The following is a 12,616-nucleotide window of genomic DNA, read 5'->3' as shown; positions in this document are numbered from 1 at the left end:
AAGCTTGCAGTGTGCAGTCTGGGCTGTGACTGGTGGAAAACCAGACCTGAACAGCCATGTAATCAGTGCTTTTCCTAGGCAGTTATGAGCTCACACGATACTCACACCACAGCTGCATGTGTGTTTTCCAAAATACACTTTTGGAATTATACATGCGCTTTTTTAGTATGCTAATCTGTGGTCCTTCATTCCTGGAGTTAATGACTAGTCTCTTAGAGAAAACGAGTTAACAAACTGACAGCTGCTCATAACGAATAATTTGCTGGAGAGGCCGATGCAAGTTTAACATCCACAATAAATCCTTCTTTTGCTTCTGATGATTCAGTGGAGTAATGGCAAAGAAATGAGGCAATAACTTCATTTATCAAAGCGGTTCATGGCTGTAGTAGATTTGTGCATGACAGCTCACAGACAGAAATGCCAGAGAATTACAGACTGTGGATTTCTGCTCCTCTTTGAGTAATATTAAGTGTAAATGGGAAAAGGTAGATCTCTCGGCGTAACCTCACAGTCAGTCAGACAATCGATAGCTGCCAGTCCCAGGTACGTGGCTGGCATGAAAAGATGGGCAAGAAAGGTGCGGATAGCTGGGGAGCTCTGCAAGGGCTTTTTTCTGGCTTCCCTGCCAAGAGCGAACTGAAACGTCGTACCGGGACCTGACACTGAAGTAACGGACCACTTGTTTCAGATGTGAACCCTGTGTTCTCTGCTGTGTGTGCAACCCCTCCTGCCCCAGGGCCAGAGCTCGTGGTATGTGAAGAGACAGCAGGATTGTGGATGCTGAGCTGCTGCTGAGAGTGATTCCTGCAGCTGCTGGCTGACGGGACGCCTTTTCTGATCAACACTGTCCACAGTAATCAATAACCATCTTTCATCAGCAGTTAACTATTAACTCATAGCAAATAGCAGACCTTTTTCGTAACCTTAGGTTATAAATAAATAAATAGACGTAACAGCCTTGGATAAGGCAACAAATATTCTGAAATTCCCGTTCCCTATATCGGAGCTGAGCTAGTCTAAGGACCAGCATTTTCTTAACACTTTGTTTGCAATGAACTGATGGATCTAGCTGGCAGCTAGTTTGTATTACAGGGTTAGCTTGGGACATTGGTATCTGATAATATTAAAGTTACAGTTCCTGCTTCACTGAAACATTGAAATCAGGTTTAAGATTTTTTAAAAAAAATCTATTATTAATAGATTATTGGTTCTTAAAATTATTGTTTCATTTGACAAATATGCTCATGGTCCAAAATGGCAACATTGTGCCAGGATGTTGAGCTAGTTGAATGAAAGACTAATCTCTGTCACAAGACAGAGACACCAAGAAACCCATGATTTAATGAAAGGTCTTTCCATTTCAGTATTTGAATTGGTAGCATAAAAAGATGCTTTTCTTCAAATATGTTTTTTTTTTTTTTTTTTAACTTCACAGTATCCCATTTAAACTGGTCACACTACACAGCCCATACAGGTGGCTGTGTTAATGCTGCACTGAACTGAAACAGTTTGGTTTCAGAAATAGCGTTTAAAATGTGTCTTGAATAGCTTGGGGGGGGGCAGAGATATTCATGGGCATCATGTTGTCTGTGACTGTTTCCTCGTTGAAAGCCCGGGTGAAGTCTCGGCTGTATTACTGGGTACTGCTGTCCTGCAGCTTTGCTCATCTCCATACAGCTACCTGCCGGGGACAGATGACATTTCTTTCTCTCTGGCATGGCAGCTTAGACCAATTCATATACTGGGAGTGAATAAAAGCAAAGCCCATGGAAACTGAACAGAGACACCAAATGCTTTGTTAGCTTAACTTTGTTTTTTCTGCTAATTTCCCCCCAAACAGCTTGCTTTTGTATTTTCTGTGTATTTGTGTGTATAAAATGTTCACAGCACAGCAGGGGAGAATTCTGGATGATTCAAGACCAATTTTGTAGTTCTCTAGTTCCTAGACTCTGAAGTATATTAGCAGTTTTGTTAATGCTAATGATTAATGCTAGGTTTCTGTGTGCATTTGTAGAAATAGGACATCAAACAGCACATGGAGCACAGCAGTTTCATTATAGAGTTGTGTGAGGCAAAAATCTGAATTTTTACTTTCTACTGTAATATTTTCAAAAATCACACAGCCTTGTCTTGAGATGTACTGTCCTGCTACAATCGAATAGAGACCCATGGGCATCTCAGAAAAACTTAAAATCAGTAGTCCTCAGTATGTGACAGAAGGACATCGATTCTCCAGCATTTCGTTTCCTCTTTGTGGGGATACAGAAGCAGCAAAGTGATTCTTGAATTATCTCCCTGCCCTGGTTTGAATTCCGAGAGGCTATGCATAGATAGAAATAAATGCATAGGCAACAGACTCTTAAAGCTATGACTATGAGGAAAAAGGTTTTTAAAGAACAAACAAAATAACACCCCAAAAACCCCTCTTTGTAGAGCTTACTGAAGTCATGATCTTTCCTGTGAGTCTCCTGCGCGTGGAGCTAACCGCTGGCTTTGCCAGTGCTAGGTTGGCTCTTCGTACTTTGTTCTCATGCGGACTTCATGGGAGTCATCCCCGGCATCACCAAGAGCAGGCTTGGGCAGCGAAGATGAATTTCTGACCCTGCTAAAGCAAAACTGCCAGCCAGAATTTTTACCCTTAGACCATAAGGAAGGTAGAAGCCTTGCTCTTCTGTTTTGTAAGGTGCCAGGTTATGTTTATGAGTTTACATACTAATATTCATGGAAAGTTAAACAATTATTAAATGTGATTGACAGACCCATTTTCCTGGCACTGCATGGCTTCCACCATGGATCGACGCTCTTGATGTTGCATTGCTGGAGAGGGGCAAAGAGAATTTTTTTGGTTTTGGACTGAATTGTTGTTTTATTAGTGATTATTGAATGTACTGTAATGGAACACTTAGCTGTGAAGGTCTCCCTAAATAATTTCTCAGGCAAACAGAGTTATTTCCAGAGAGTGTGCGGGTTTTCTGTCTTCTCTCGTTGCACCTGCCTCCTTTGGATTTCTGTCTTTAGCCAGCCTCAGCCTCCATGCACTGAAACACCACCAGAACCCCCACCCCCCCCCCCCGCTTCATTTTGGGTTCATTTCCATGCATTTGTTTCACTCAAACTGCCTGCTGCTGACTTGGGTACTTGAATCTATTCAGGCTGAGGAGCTCCTTGATGTAGGGCCTGACGAATCAACGGCCGGAGCTGGTTTTAGGAGCTGCGGAGGGTTCTAACTTTCTCTTTCTCCTTTGTAGGTATTTGTATAAAATGTGGAAAAGGTGTGTATGGAGCGAGCCAGGCTTGCCAGGCAATGGGTAACCTCTATCATACCAACTGCTTCACGTGCTGCTCTTGTGGTAAGTCAGATCTACCGTAGCCTTATTAAGCGGCTTCCTTTTGTAATACGTATTCCTGCAGCAACCAGGGTGCAGTGTGAGACCTCATCGTGCCTGCTTCCTGAGGCAAAATTCCCATGCAAGACTCCAGCTTCAAAAGTTGTTTTTTATTTGCCATCTGTAAGTGTTCAATGGTGTTTTCTTAAGCAACAGACGAGAAAAGTAGTATGTGGTTGTTTTAAGGGCTGCATTTACAAAATGGCTTCAACCTGGCCGTTATAAGCACTACATGCTTTAAATCGCTTGTGTTTATGGAACTGTAATGTGCATTTATCATTTTTACAGAAAAACGATAAAATTGTGCAGCCAAAACTGTATTTTCCCTCACTTTCTGTTTGCAAATGTAACTTTAGTCAAGCATATGCATATTTGTCGTTTCTGTATATACACGATGCTCAAAAATTTTTCTCTTACATTTGAATGTGATAAGAACAGGTAGAAACTGCATGTTGAAACACCTTAAGCTGTTACAATGTTTTATTTTTTTAGAGGAAAACTTGCAGGTAAATCACTGTCTCCTCCTTGCCATTCTCAGGACCTTTTTAGGTTTCTCTTTTAATCTGAACACATCTGAAAGCGATGCATTCCGTATGTGGTTTGGGGAAGTCATAGCTTTGCCGGGGAAACAGGACTTGGAAAATTCAGGGCAGCACTTTCGGAAGTGTTTGTCTTAAGCATTGTGAACTTAAGTTGGAAACTTCCTCAGTGTCTTGTCTGTGACTGCTGAGAGCTCACAAATTCCCACCGAGTTCAAGGGAAGTATGAGAGCTCAATTTTCAGGAGTCAGGTAATTTTTCTTGATAGACACACACATTTGTTTAGGTTCCTAATACATGAAAATATTTGCCTGGAAGTTGAAGATCTTGTTGCAATACATGTACACAGCAAAAGATCTACTCTGAGCAGAATATGCCGAGCGTAAATTGTTTATAAAAAGGATCAATTAAGGATTAGAAAAAGAGTAAAAGATATTGGCATAGAACCAAATAAGTTGATAATGAAAAGACTGTTGTAAAGTTCACTTGTGAAAGGAAAAGTGTTGTCTTTTCTCCTGAGATTTGTACAGATAAATACTGGTTTAAAGAAACCTACAACCTGACTGTAGGATTTACTGACCTTTATAAATGACTCTGGACCATTACCAGGTTCTAGAATAAACTCATCTCAAACCTTCAGGGATCGCTCTCAACTTTGCTCAAGTCTGACAGTGAATGAGTAGCTATTTTGCTGGCTTCCAAAGTGAACAGCATCCTGCTTAGCAGAGGATTACAAAATATGATAGCGGATAGTATCTATCCACTCACCGCCAACATTAACCTAACCTAATTGCATGGGTGAGTTCCAGCTTCCTCTCTGGGGCAGGCGTGGGTTTTTTTAAGTAGTCAGGATGCGTGTTTGTTACCACAGGGGTCTGTACACAGGTCACTCTGTTCCTCAGAAGAATGTATAAGGGCTGAGGAATGTATTTTAACAGCAAAATACAAACCCAACTTAATTATTCAAAAGCACAACAAGCTTTTCTGACTGTCCTGGCAAGGTGTGTGTGGCCAGTGTACATCTACCATAGGGCGACTTGAAACATGTCTGTTCGGGGCGTAGTTTTGCCCCACCCCACAGTGCGGGTGGAATTTCGTGATTCACACAGCTTTCCGTGAGTCACGCATATGCATGAGGAAACAGCGCTCCAGGTTGTCTTCTGAGCTTCTCGCTGTACTGCTCGTGGGCTGGAGGGCCCAGCTATCATCCGCCAGGATGTTTTGGAAGCAAGAAGGGCTTGGATTTCCTTCTCTCTGCAATCTCCAATACAATCCATTGAAAGGGAAATGTGTGGGGACCTTCTTATGTTAGGCACTGAAGAGGTGGATGTGCTGCTAATGTGGCAGTAGTGCTTGAGTTCAGGTAAAAATCTTTATCAAAGCTTAGGTTCAGCTACGTGCAACTGTGAATCAAAAGCAGAGCTTTTCCTCTCAACTCAGCTCCAAAATAGTATCAAAATGGGCATAGCTGAAAAAGGGGTGTTGCATTAACTCTTTGGTTTCCCACTTTATTTGGGGCTGTGTGGTCCTTAGGAAAACCAGAGTGGTTCAGGACGGTGCCAGTAGATCCAGACCTTGGGAATGAGGCATGCAGGTCCCATCTATGGGAATTGCATCCTGGAGCGTGCTGCTAAAAAGGCTTTACAGGACATCTTGTACAAGCAACCGAACACCAACTTCTCATAGTACTGCAGTTTATGAACAGAGTTAATTTTACCTTCAGTGTGACATTAGTGGGACCCAGGTGCGAATTCTGCGCTCAAGTTTTGGTGCCCACCTTTAAAGAGATGAGGAAAAACTGGAGAGGGTCCAAAAGGAGTTGCATAGATGATCAAAGGCTGGAGAAAAGCTAATCATGAGAGCCCAGTGTATTTTGGGTATCAAAAATGATGGGAGGGACATGTGTCTGGAGCTCATAAAACTTTTACCATAAAACAGCATTAGAAAGTGGTCTCAAACGTACTAGAGACAAACGCAAGAGAGGTCTTTTCTGGAGGCTGAAATTACACAATTCAAATAGGAAATCAAAGACCATTCTTCTACAATGAGGATGATTAACTGCTGGAACAAAATAGCAAGAGAAGTGGCAGATCCTCTGTTATTCTTTGTTTTCGAATTAAGACCAAATGTCCCTTTGCAAAGTGTTTTAAGTTGAGCCAAGGTTTTAGATTCAATACATAGGTAACTGGGTGACCTTTGTTAGGCAAGAGGTCACAGCACACGGACTAATGCTCCTTCTGAGCCTTTGACAGGAGAGTAGAGAAGTACATTAGTACTCTCTGCCTGAAACAGTTCCTATGCACTTGTTCCTATGTATACTTAGAAATCTGAGATAGAGTAAGAGCACAAGCTTGCCTTTCTTTTTTCCCCAAATAACAAGAATGATAGAAAATCTTCTCCAGCAGTTATCAGTCTTCCTTTTAATGTAAGGGATCTAGAAATTAAAAGAGAGTAACCAAAGAAGAAAAATTCTGTACCTGAAGACATTTGCTTTAGATAAGGGCCCAATATTTAACCAGCTACAATTAAAAAAAAAAAAAAAAAGTATTTCAAACCCTTGGGAAAAGTTGTGGTTTGGAGACCATTCAGGCTGAAATGTGATAATGAGTGATGGAGCCTGCAAGGGCCTCGTTTCAGCACTCACCAGTGAGTATTTTCAGCTCAGCAAAGACAAGTGCAGTTATGCAGAGAAGTGGGGAGAGACCCTCAGAAGGAAATTCTGCCTGAGTCAGAGTCCTTTCTTAGGCACTTCTATCGAGTTTAACTTTGGTTTCAGTGCCAGGTGCCATCTGTGAGGGTGCTGTCCTTTTTGACTCCCACCATCGTATATCACACCATTGCTGGAGGGTTTGTGTTGCTTGTAATTAAGTGGAAAACCTAAAATACACTTAAAGATGTAGGCATCTCTGTGAGGACTCCAGCCTTGCTAGCGTAGAAGTGTGAGGATGCAAGGATGGGTTCTGAGGGCGCTTCTGCAGTGATGGTGGTTAGCTCTTGGGAGCATGAACGTAGAAACATGAGGAGATACTTCAGAGATACGGTAAATAAACAGGAGACTTCTGTCCCCTTCAGACGTTTTGGTAAAATGCTCAGATGGTAAATCTCTTCATTGTCTCCCAAGGTTCTGGCAACTTTGGGATAACACTCAGTAATATATTGATTCAGAGTTGCACAGGATCTCCTCAAAAAAAGGGAATCTTGCCAGTGAGCTGAGGTTAGAAGAATAATGGAAAGGAAAAGTAAATGACCTACCTAGCAGGCACATCTTATGTTTTAAAATAAAATGCTGCATTTCTGCCTCTTTAATGTGTTCAGTAGGCTTTGGATAGTTGAGCCTTGCTCCCATCACTGAGCAAGTTCAGTGTCTCGGAACTTTGCTCTGTCAGTTTTTGTTATGTCTCTGTGTAAACCCCAATTGCCTTCTGCAAAAAGCCATGCTCCCCAGCTTTTTTCAGAGGTCAGGTAATTCTCTTCAGGTAATGTAAAAGCCAAAGCGATCTGGTTTCCTTGGGATCACCATAGATATTTATCCACAATCTCTTAGAGAAGACAACTGAAGCTTGTTAGGATGGTTTTTAAACGTAGATTCAAATCCTCTCTCACCCCTAACACCAGTGGAACCTCTTTCAGGCCTTGATTCAGCAAAACACTTAGACATGTGCTTAAATATGTTATATTACTCATATGTAAGCATGCTTTGCTGAATTTTAAATAACAGATTAATTCAGGCAACAACACACACTGTCCCTTCTGTTAAGTCTAAAATTTTACTTTTGGCAGGAGTTCAGTTGCAGATTTCGCTTACGGAAGACAAGAGCTGAAAAATGTCTGCCTGAAAAGCTCATCATCTAATTCCTCCTGGTAGTATTTCAGAGCAGGACAGGATTTTGTGAAGAGTAATGGCAATAATGCCAGATCGCTTGTGTGCTCCAAGTGCAGGTGATCAGTTGCAGGAATTAATGGGCTCTATTTGATACTCATTACAGAAGATAACTTATCAGGAGCCTCCAGTTTGCAGATCACAATGCCATCCACAGCATCTTTTCAGGCTGAAAATTTTAATCTAGTGGCAATGATTGTAGAAACTGCAGTTAGATAAATCTTTACAATGAGGAATATCAGTTTGTTATTTGTTACTCTGAGGGCGTAGGAGATGGGCAGGGAATGAGCTTTGCAGAGCTAAGGGTTTGAAGTCTCTGTACTCTGAAAGCTGAGATGTATTTCGCCATAAAAACCCAGGGACACGTTCTGCTGTCTTACACGAAGGCAAATGTTTGAAGATGCCATTCGTCTTTAATTTGCACTTTTGCCACTGGTTTTAAGGCACAGGAAATCACCGCAAGATCAATCAGAAACCCAAAGCAAACTGTATAATCCCAAAGATATGCAGCTCATTTCTTACCTGGTAGCTATTGATCAGACTGGAGCACTCATGGGGGTTTTGTACAGCAGTTTCATTTTAAGGGACGGCTCGTAAAGGTATCGCAGTTCAGTTGATAACTGGCGCTGCCGCTGCTCCCTCAGCACCAGCCTTTGTCCAGACTTTGCAAGCTCATTGCTACAAGCCTCTAAGAGAAGGGTCACAGCAAGGGCTGACAGCACTGCCATTTTAAAAGGCCCAACTGTAGCAGCAGGTATTGTTACCCTGAAGGTATAAAGAGCAATTCTGAATTAGCCTGTGCCCTCCAACTAATGTGGAGGGGGAATTGGTTCGTGGTTGTGGATGCCACCTCCCTTTTCGCTCGTATTAAATCTCGGAGGCAACAGCTCCCTTCTGACTGAGGCCACTCAGTGCTACTGTATGTACATGTCTATTAATAGGAGGTTGCTCATGTCCTGGCTTGTAGGGAGAAGTTCCTTGTGACACTGGAAATGGTCGTCTGCGTATTTGCTGCCCCAGGCTGAACTTTTGTTTGCTCTTGGTGGTAGTAAGGCACAGAACATCTTAAGGGAGCTGTGTCCCTTCAGTGTGTATTTATCAGCAGTTGGTGAGTTTTTAAAGTACCCAAATTCCCGGTGGAAGGTTCATTTTCAATTCATACTTGTTCTGTCCCCGCAGCATATTTATAAGTTTGGCATGAGTCACTGCATCCAAACTGCACACTGCCAGTGCTTGCTTCGTAGCCTTAAATTAAATTCTCTGTGAATGTGATTTTCACGTAGAATAAAACAAAATTCATTGTCAAATCGGAGCTCCACGCTGTGTGTCCACCAACGTTAAGAGTTGGTAATCACAGTGGTACATATGATGGATGACTTTTAGGTGACTCAGTTGCAGGTTCAGCATCTGTTCATCTGACTGCCACCGCTTTGTGTAACTGTTCTGAGCATCAAGGAAGCACAGCAAGCATGCTTATGGGAGAGGATCTAATGAGTATTGCTGCAAGGGGTACATTGCTGTGCAGTGAAAGTCTGCTGGGTAGCTAATGTCCTTGCACACTTTTCCCTGCCATTTTCTAACCACGTACTGTCGGGCTGGAGCAGCATGGAATTTTGGGATTTTTGGTCTGTCATCCTGCCAGAGCCGTTGGCTAATACCTGGTGCTCAGGGGAAGACAAGCCGGCGGGTGATTCAGTGCTGTGCATGTGCAAACATTCCTCCCCGACCCCCGTGGCTTGGAGCGTGAGAGCTGGACGCCCTCAACTTGCATAACTGCAATTGTTACTCATCCCCGACTCAGACCCTGCGTTCGGATTGACTTTGCGGCCACCTGAATGTTTGGTGGTTTCCAAGCCATAACTGGAGCTGGCAGAGGGTCCTGATGCACTGCGTGTGGGGCAGTTACTTGGAGGTGTGATTCACGGGAAAAGCCAAGCACTTTGGAGAGGTGCGGGTTTGGTTAGGAAAAAGGACCAAAGGATTTGCTGTACGTGCTGCTAAGACTGCAGTTTGTGTAGACGTGTAATTGAGATAACTCTCAGCGTTGCTGCAGGAGTGCAGAATTTTGCCTGAGTCATTCTGCGTCTTTGGGATAAGTTACAGCCTGTGCTTAGCCCTGCACTTTCCGATTTAACACCTATCAAGATAGATAGTTAAAAGCTATTTCAGGTATGTCTGCAACTGCAGTCCCAGACGAACCCATTAATGCAAAACTCACGGAAAGGGAGGTGCTCGCTTTAAAAAGAGGCAGTCGGATGGTAGAGATGACAGCTGGCTTCAGACGGTTTGGGTTCGCCTTGTGCAAGACTCTGAACCATGAATGAGTCTCAGCAAAGGAATGTAATCTTGTCTTCTGGTAATGAAAAGTCAAACTTGGATACCAGCCCACGTAAGAGCCCAAGTACCTTCAGGTACTGATTGGTAGAAAAAATGTTTCCTTTATCTTGATCCGTGGTTAGTCTGATAATGTTCCAGGCTTTGGAAAAACAAAAAAGGATGGGATGGGAAAAGGGTAATCAGAAATGTTTGAGATGGGACTGACACAGGAAACTCTCCTTTACTTAGAATGTATTTAGCTGGTTTTTATATTTTAGGAGGTATTCAGTAGTTTCTGCATTGCTCTCTGTTGTCCCAGCAGGGCGCTGATCTGCGTGCTTGACTTCAGATAAATAGACCAGTCCATTGACTGTGTCCCTTCTACAGACGATACTACCGGATGTTATGTCATGAAATGTTTTCAGTTCTGTGACAACTTTACATGAAGTTAGTTCAGCTCTAGGAGAGAACTTGTTTTTTAAGGGTGGCTCATCTGACTGGCCCAGTCCTGGGCTTTGCTTTCCTGGGGACATCTCAGATGCTTGAAGTTGCATGTGCTAAAAGGGTTTTTCTGGTGGGGGGGATTCTTAATACAGAGTATCACTCTCCTCTGAGTGCTGCTTTAGCAGCTAGTGTTGGTAGACCTGGAGGCTAACCCCCAGGTGTTGATAGGTAGCTACCCGACAGAAACGGAAAACATTTCCCTATTTCTGATTATTAGAGGGCATGTGATGAATAGTTGGCTAGTGGTTTGTCTCTGTCTCCTTGTTTGCTTGAAAGGTAGTAATTGCATTCTGCTATTAATTATTCCAGCATGAAATGCATGGCTTTTGATGGTTATTTTAATTGGTGGGGGTTGCCTAGCAACTAATGATGGAAACTTTTCTCTGTGTTGATTGACTGACCATAGATGTACTCCTCCCACAATATTTTTGTATTCGTAATGTGGAACCAATCACTGACAGCACCTGTGATCCTTTCAGGGGTTGGAAAATGCATAAAGTACAAAAAATATACTCTAATTAACAAGGTTTCTGCCTGTGTTTTTTATTTCTCTGTAAAAAACAGAGACAACCTAATCACTTCCTTTCATAGTTTTGTGTGTTTGGAATGCCACCTATTGTTTAGTGTAACAAGATTTGCTAAAATTTCCCTGTTCCCTTATCAGCCTCTATTATCTGCAGGTCTTGATTGTCTTAGTCTGAAACCCACATCTCCTAATCGGTTTTTTCATGTTTCCATTCTACTCTTTTTTTCTCCTCTTTCTTGCCTTCCCCTCTGCCCATTTAAAATGTTTTCTTGGAACACATCTCAGTTTCTCCAAAAGAAAAGATTCCCTTGGGCTGCTGTTGAGTTCATCTCTCGCAGGGGAAGAAATCCAGATAATCCAGAACAGAGCGCAGGCAAGTCACTGACATTATCAACAGATGTTTCTGTTTCCTATTTCCAGGTTCTGTAATTTCTAAGTATTGCCTAAAAACAAAGGCAAAAACGAGTGGAAGGAAAAAAGTGAGGAAGAAAATGAATGGAAGGAAATACACATGGTTGGCTTCCTGTAATTTTAATGATCTAAGTTTCTGCTCTATGTTGTCCCTATATATTTTGCAAAGTACCTAGTCAATGCTTTAGCGATGTCCTTGATCCTTTACTAATCTGAAAAGTAGTCCCCAGGATGCCATAGCTCTCTGAAATCATGTCTAATTGATCATCATCACTTCTTCAACAATAAATCAACTCTATCTCCACACATGCCAGTTAATCAGTTTTGTCCTTCATCACTTCAGCACTCAGTAAATCAGTTCTTCAACTGATCACTTCTTTTCCGGTGCCTGTCTCAGTAGATTTGGTCCTCACACACAAACCTGTCCATGTACACAAACATGTCCATGCTCATGTGTTTGGCCTCCCCTCTAAACATGTGTCACCTAGATACTCTCCTACCATTTGACTGAATCTCTGTCTTTCCTTTGTCGTACCCTTTGGAGGTGTGGATCTCGCCATTACTGCTCTGGACTGACCCGAAGTGTGGTCTGTGGGCCACCATTACCTGGTTGTTTTCCTGGTGTGTTGGAAGGATTGAACTTCAGTTTTTGTCTCTTGATGCATCTTCTGTGAAGAAGGGAAGGCCAGTTTTCCATCTCCCTTGGCTTATTCCTTCTTTCTGCCTACATTTGCTCTGGCATGTGCCTGCTCTACTGCTGAAGAATTCAGACTTCATTGTTATTTCTGTGTGGGCATCTTTTGTTCTTCATTTCAAACAAGCACAATGGATTTCTTTAGTAAAGATCTTAACTGCATGTTGGTACCTTTTTCTCCAGAAAATAGTGAGCTTGCCCCCGGCACTGTTTGAAATCTTACTGTACCCTGGTCATTTTCCGTTTTGCCTTGTTACGCCTGTCTTAGGCTTTTCCTGGATCCCCAAGTTCCCAGGGTCTAAAGGCTCCAGACTGCTGGCAGCTCATCATCCCTTTACCAAGGAGGCAAGACTATACTGC

At 42.6% G+C, this 12,616-nt stretch overlaps 1 protein-coding gene across 1 annotated transcript in view; it reads left to right on the top strand.

Moving 5' to 3' along the window:
* Positions 1-12,616, top strand: part of WTIP (WT1 interacting protein) — an 83,442-nt gene that overhangs the window by 28,808 nt on the left and 42,018 nt on the right. The window contains exon 2 of the mRNA XM_059824733.1: positions 3,249-3,350. Coding sequence (XP_059680716.1) covers positions 3,249-3,350 — 102 coding nt within the window. The remainder of the gene's footprint in view (positions 1-3,248; positions 3,351-12,616) is intronic.

Source organism: Gavia stellata, chromosome 15 (genome assembly GCF_030936135.1).
Source record: "Gavia stellata isolate bGavSte3 chromosome 15, bGavSte3.hap2, whole genome shotgun sequence".
NCBI lineage: Eukaryota > Metazoa > Chordata > Aves > Gaviiformes > Gaviidae > Gavia > Gavia stellata.
The sequence above is the reverse complement of the archived record's forward strand: the minus strand, read 5'-3'. Positions and strand labels throughout refer to the sequence as shown.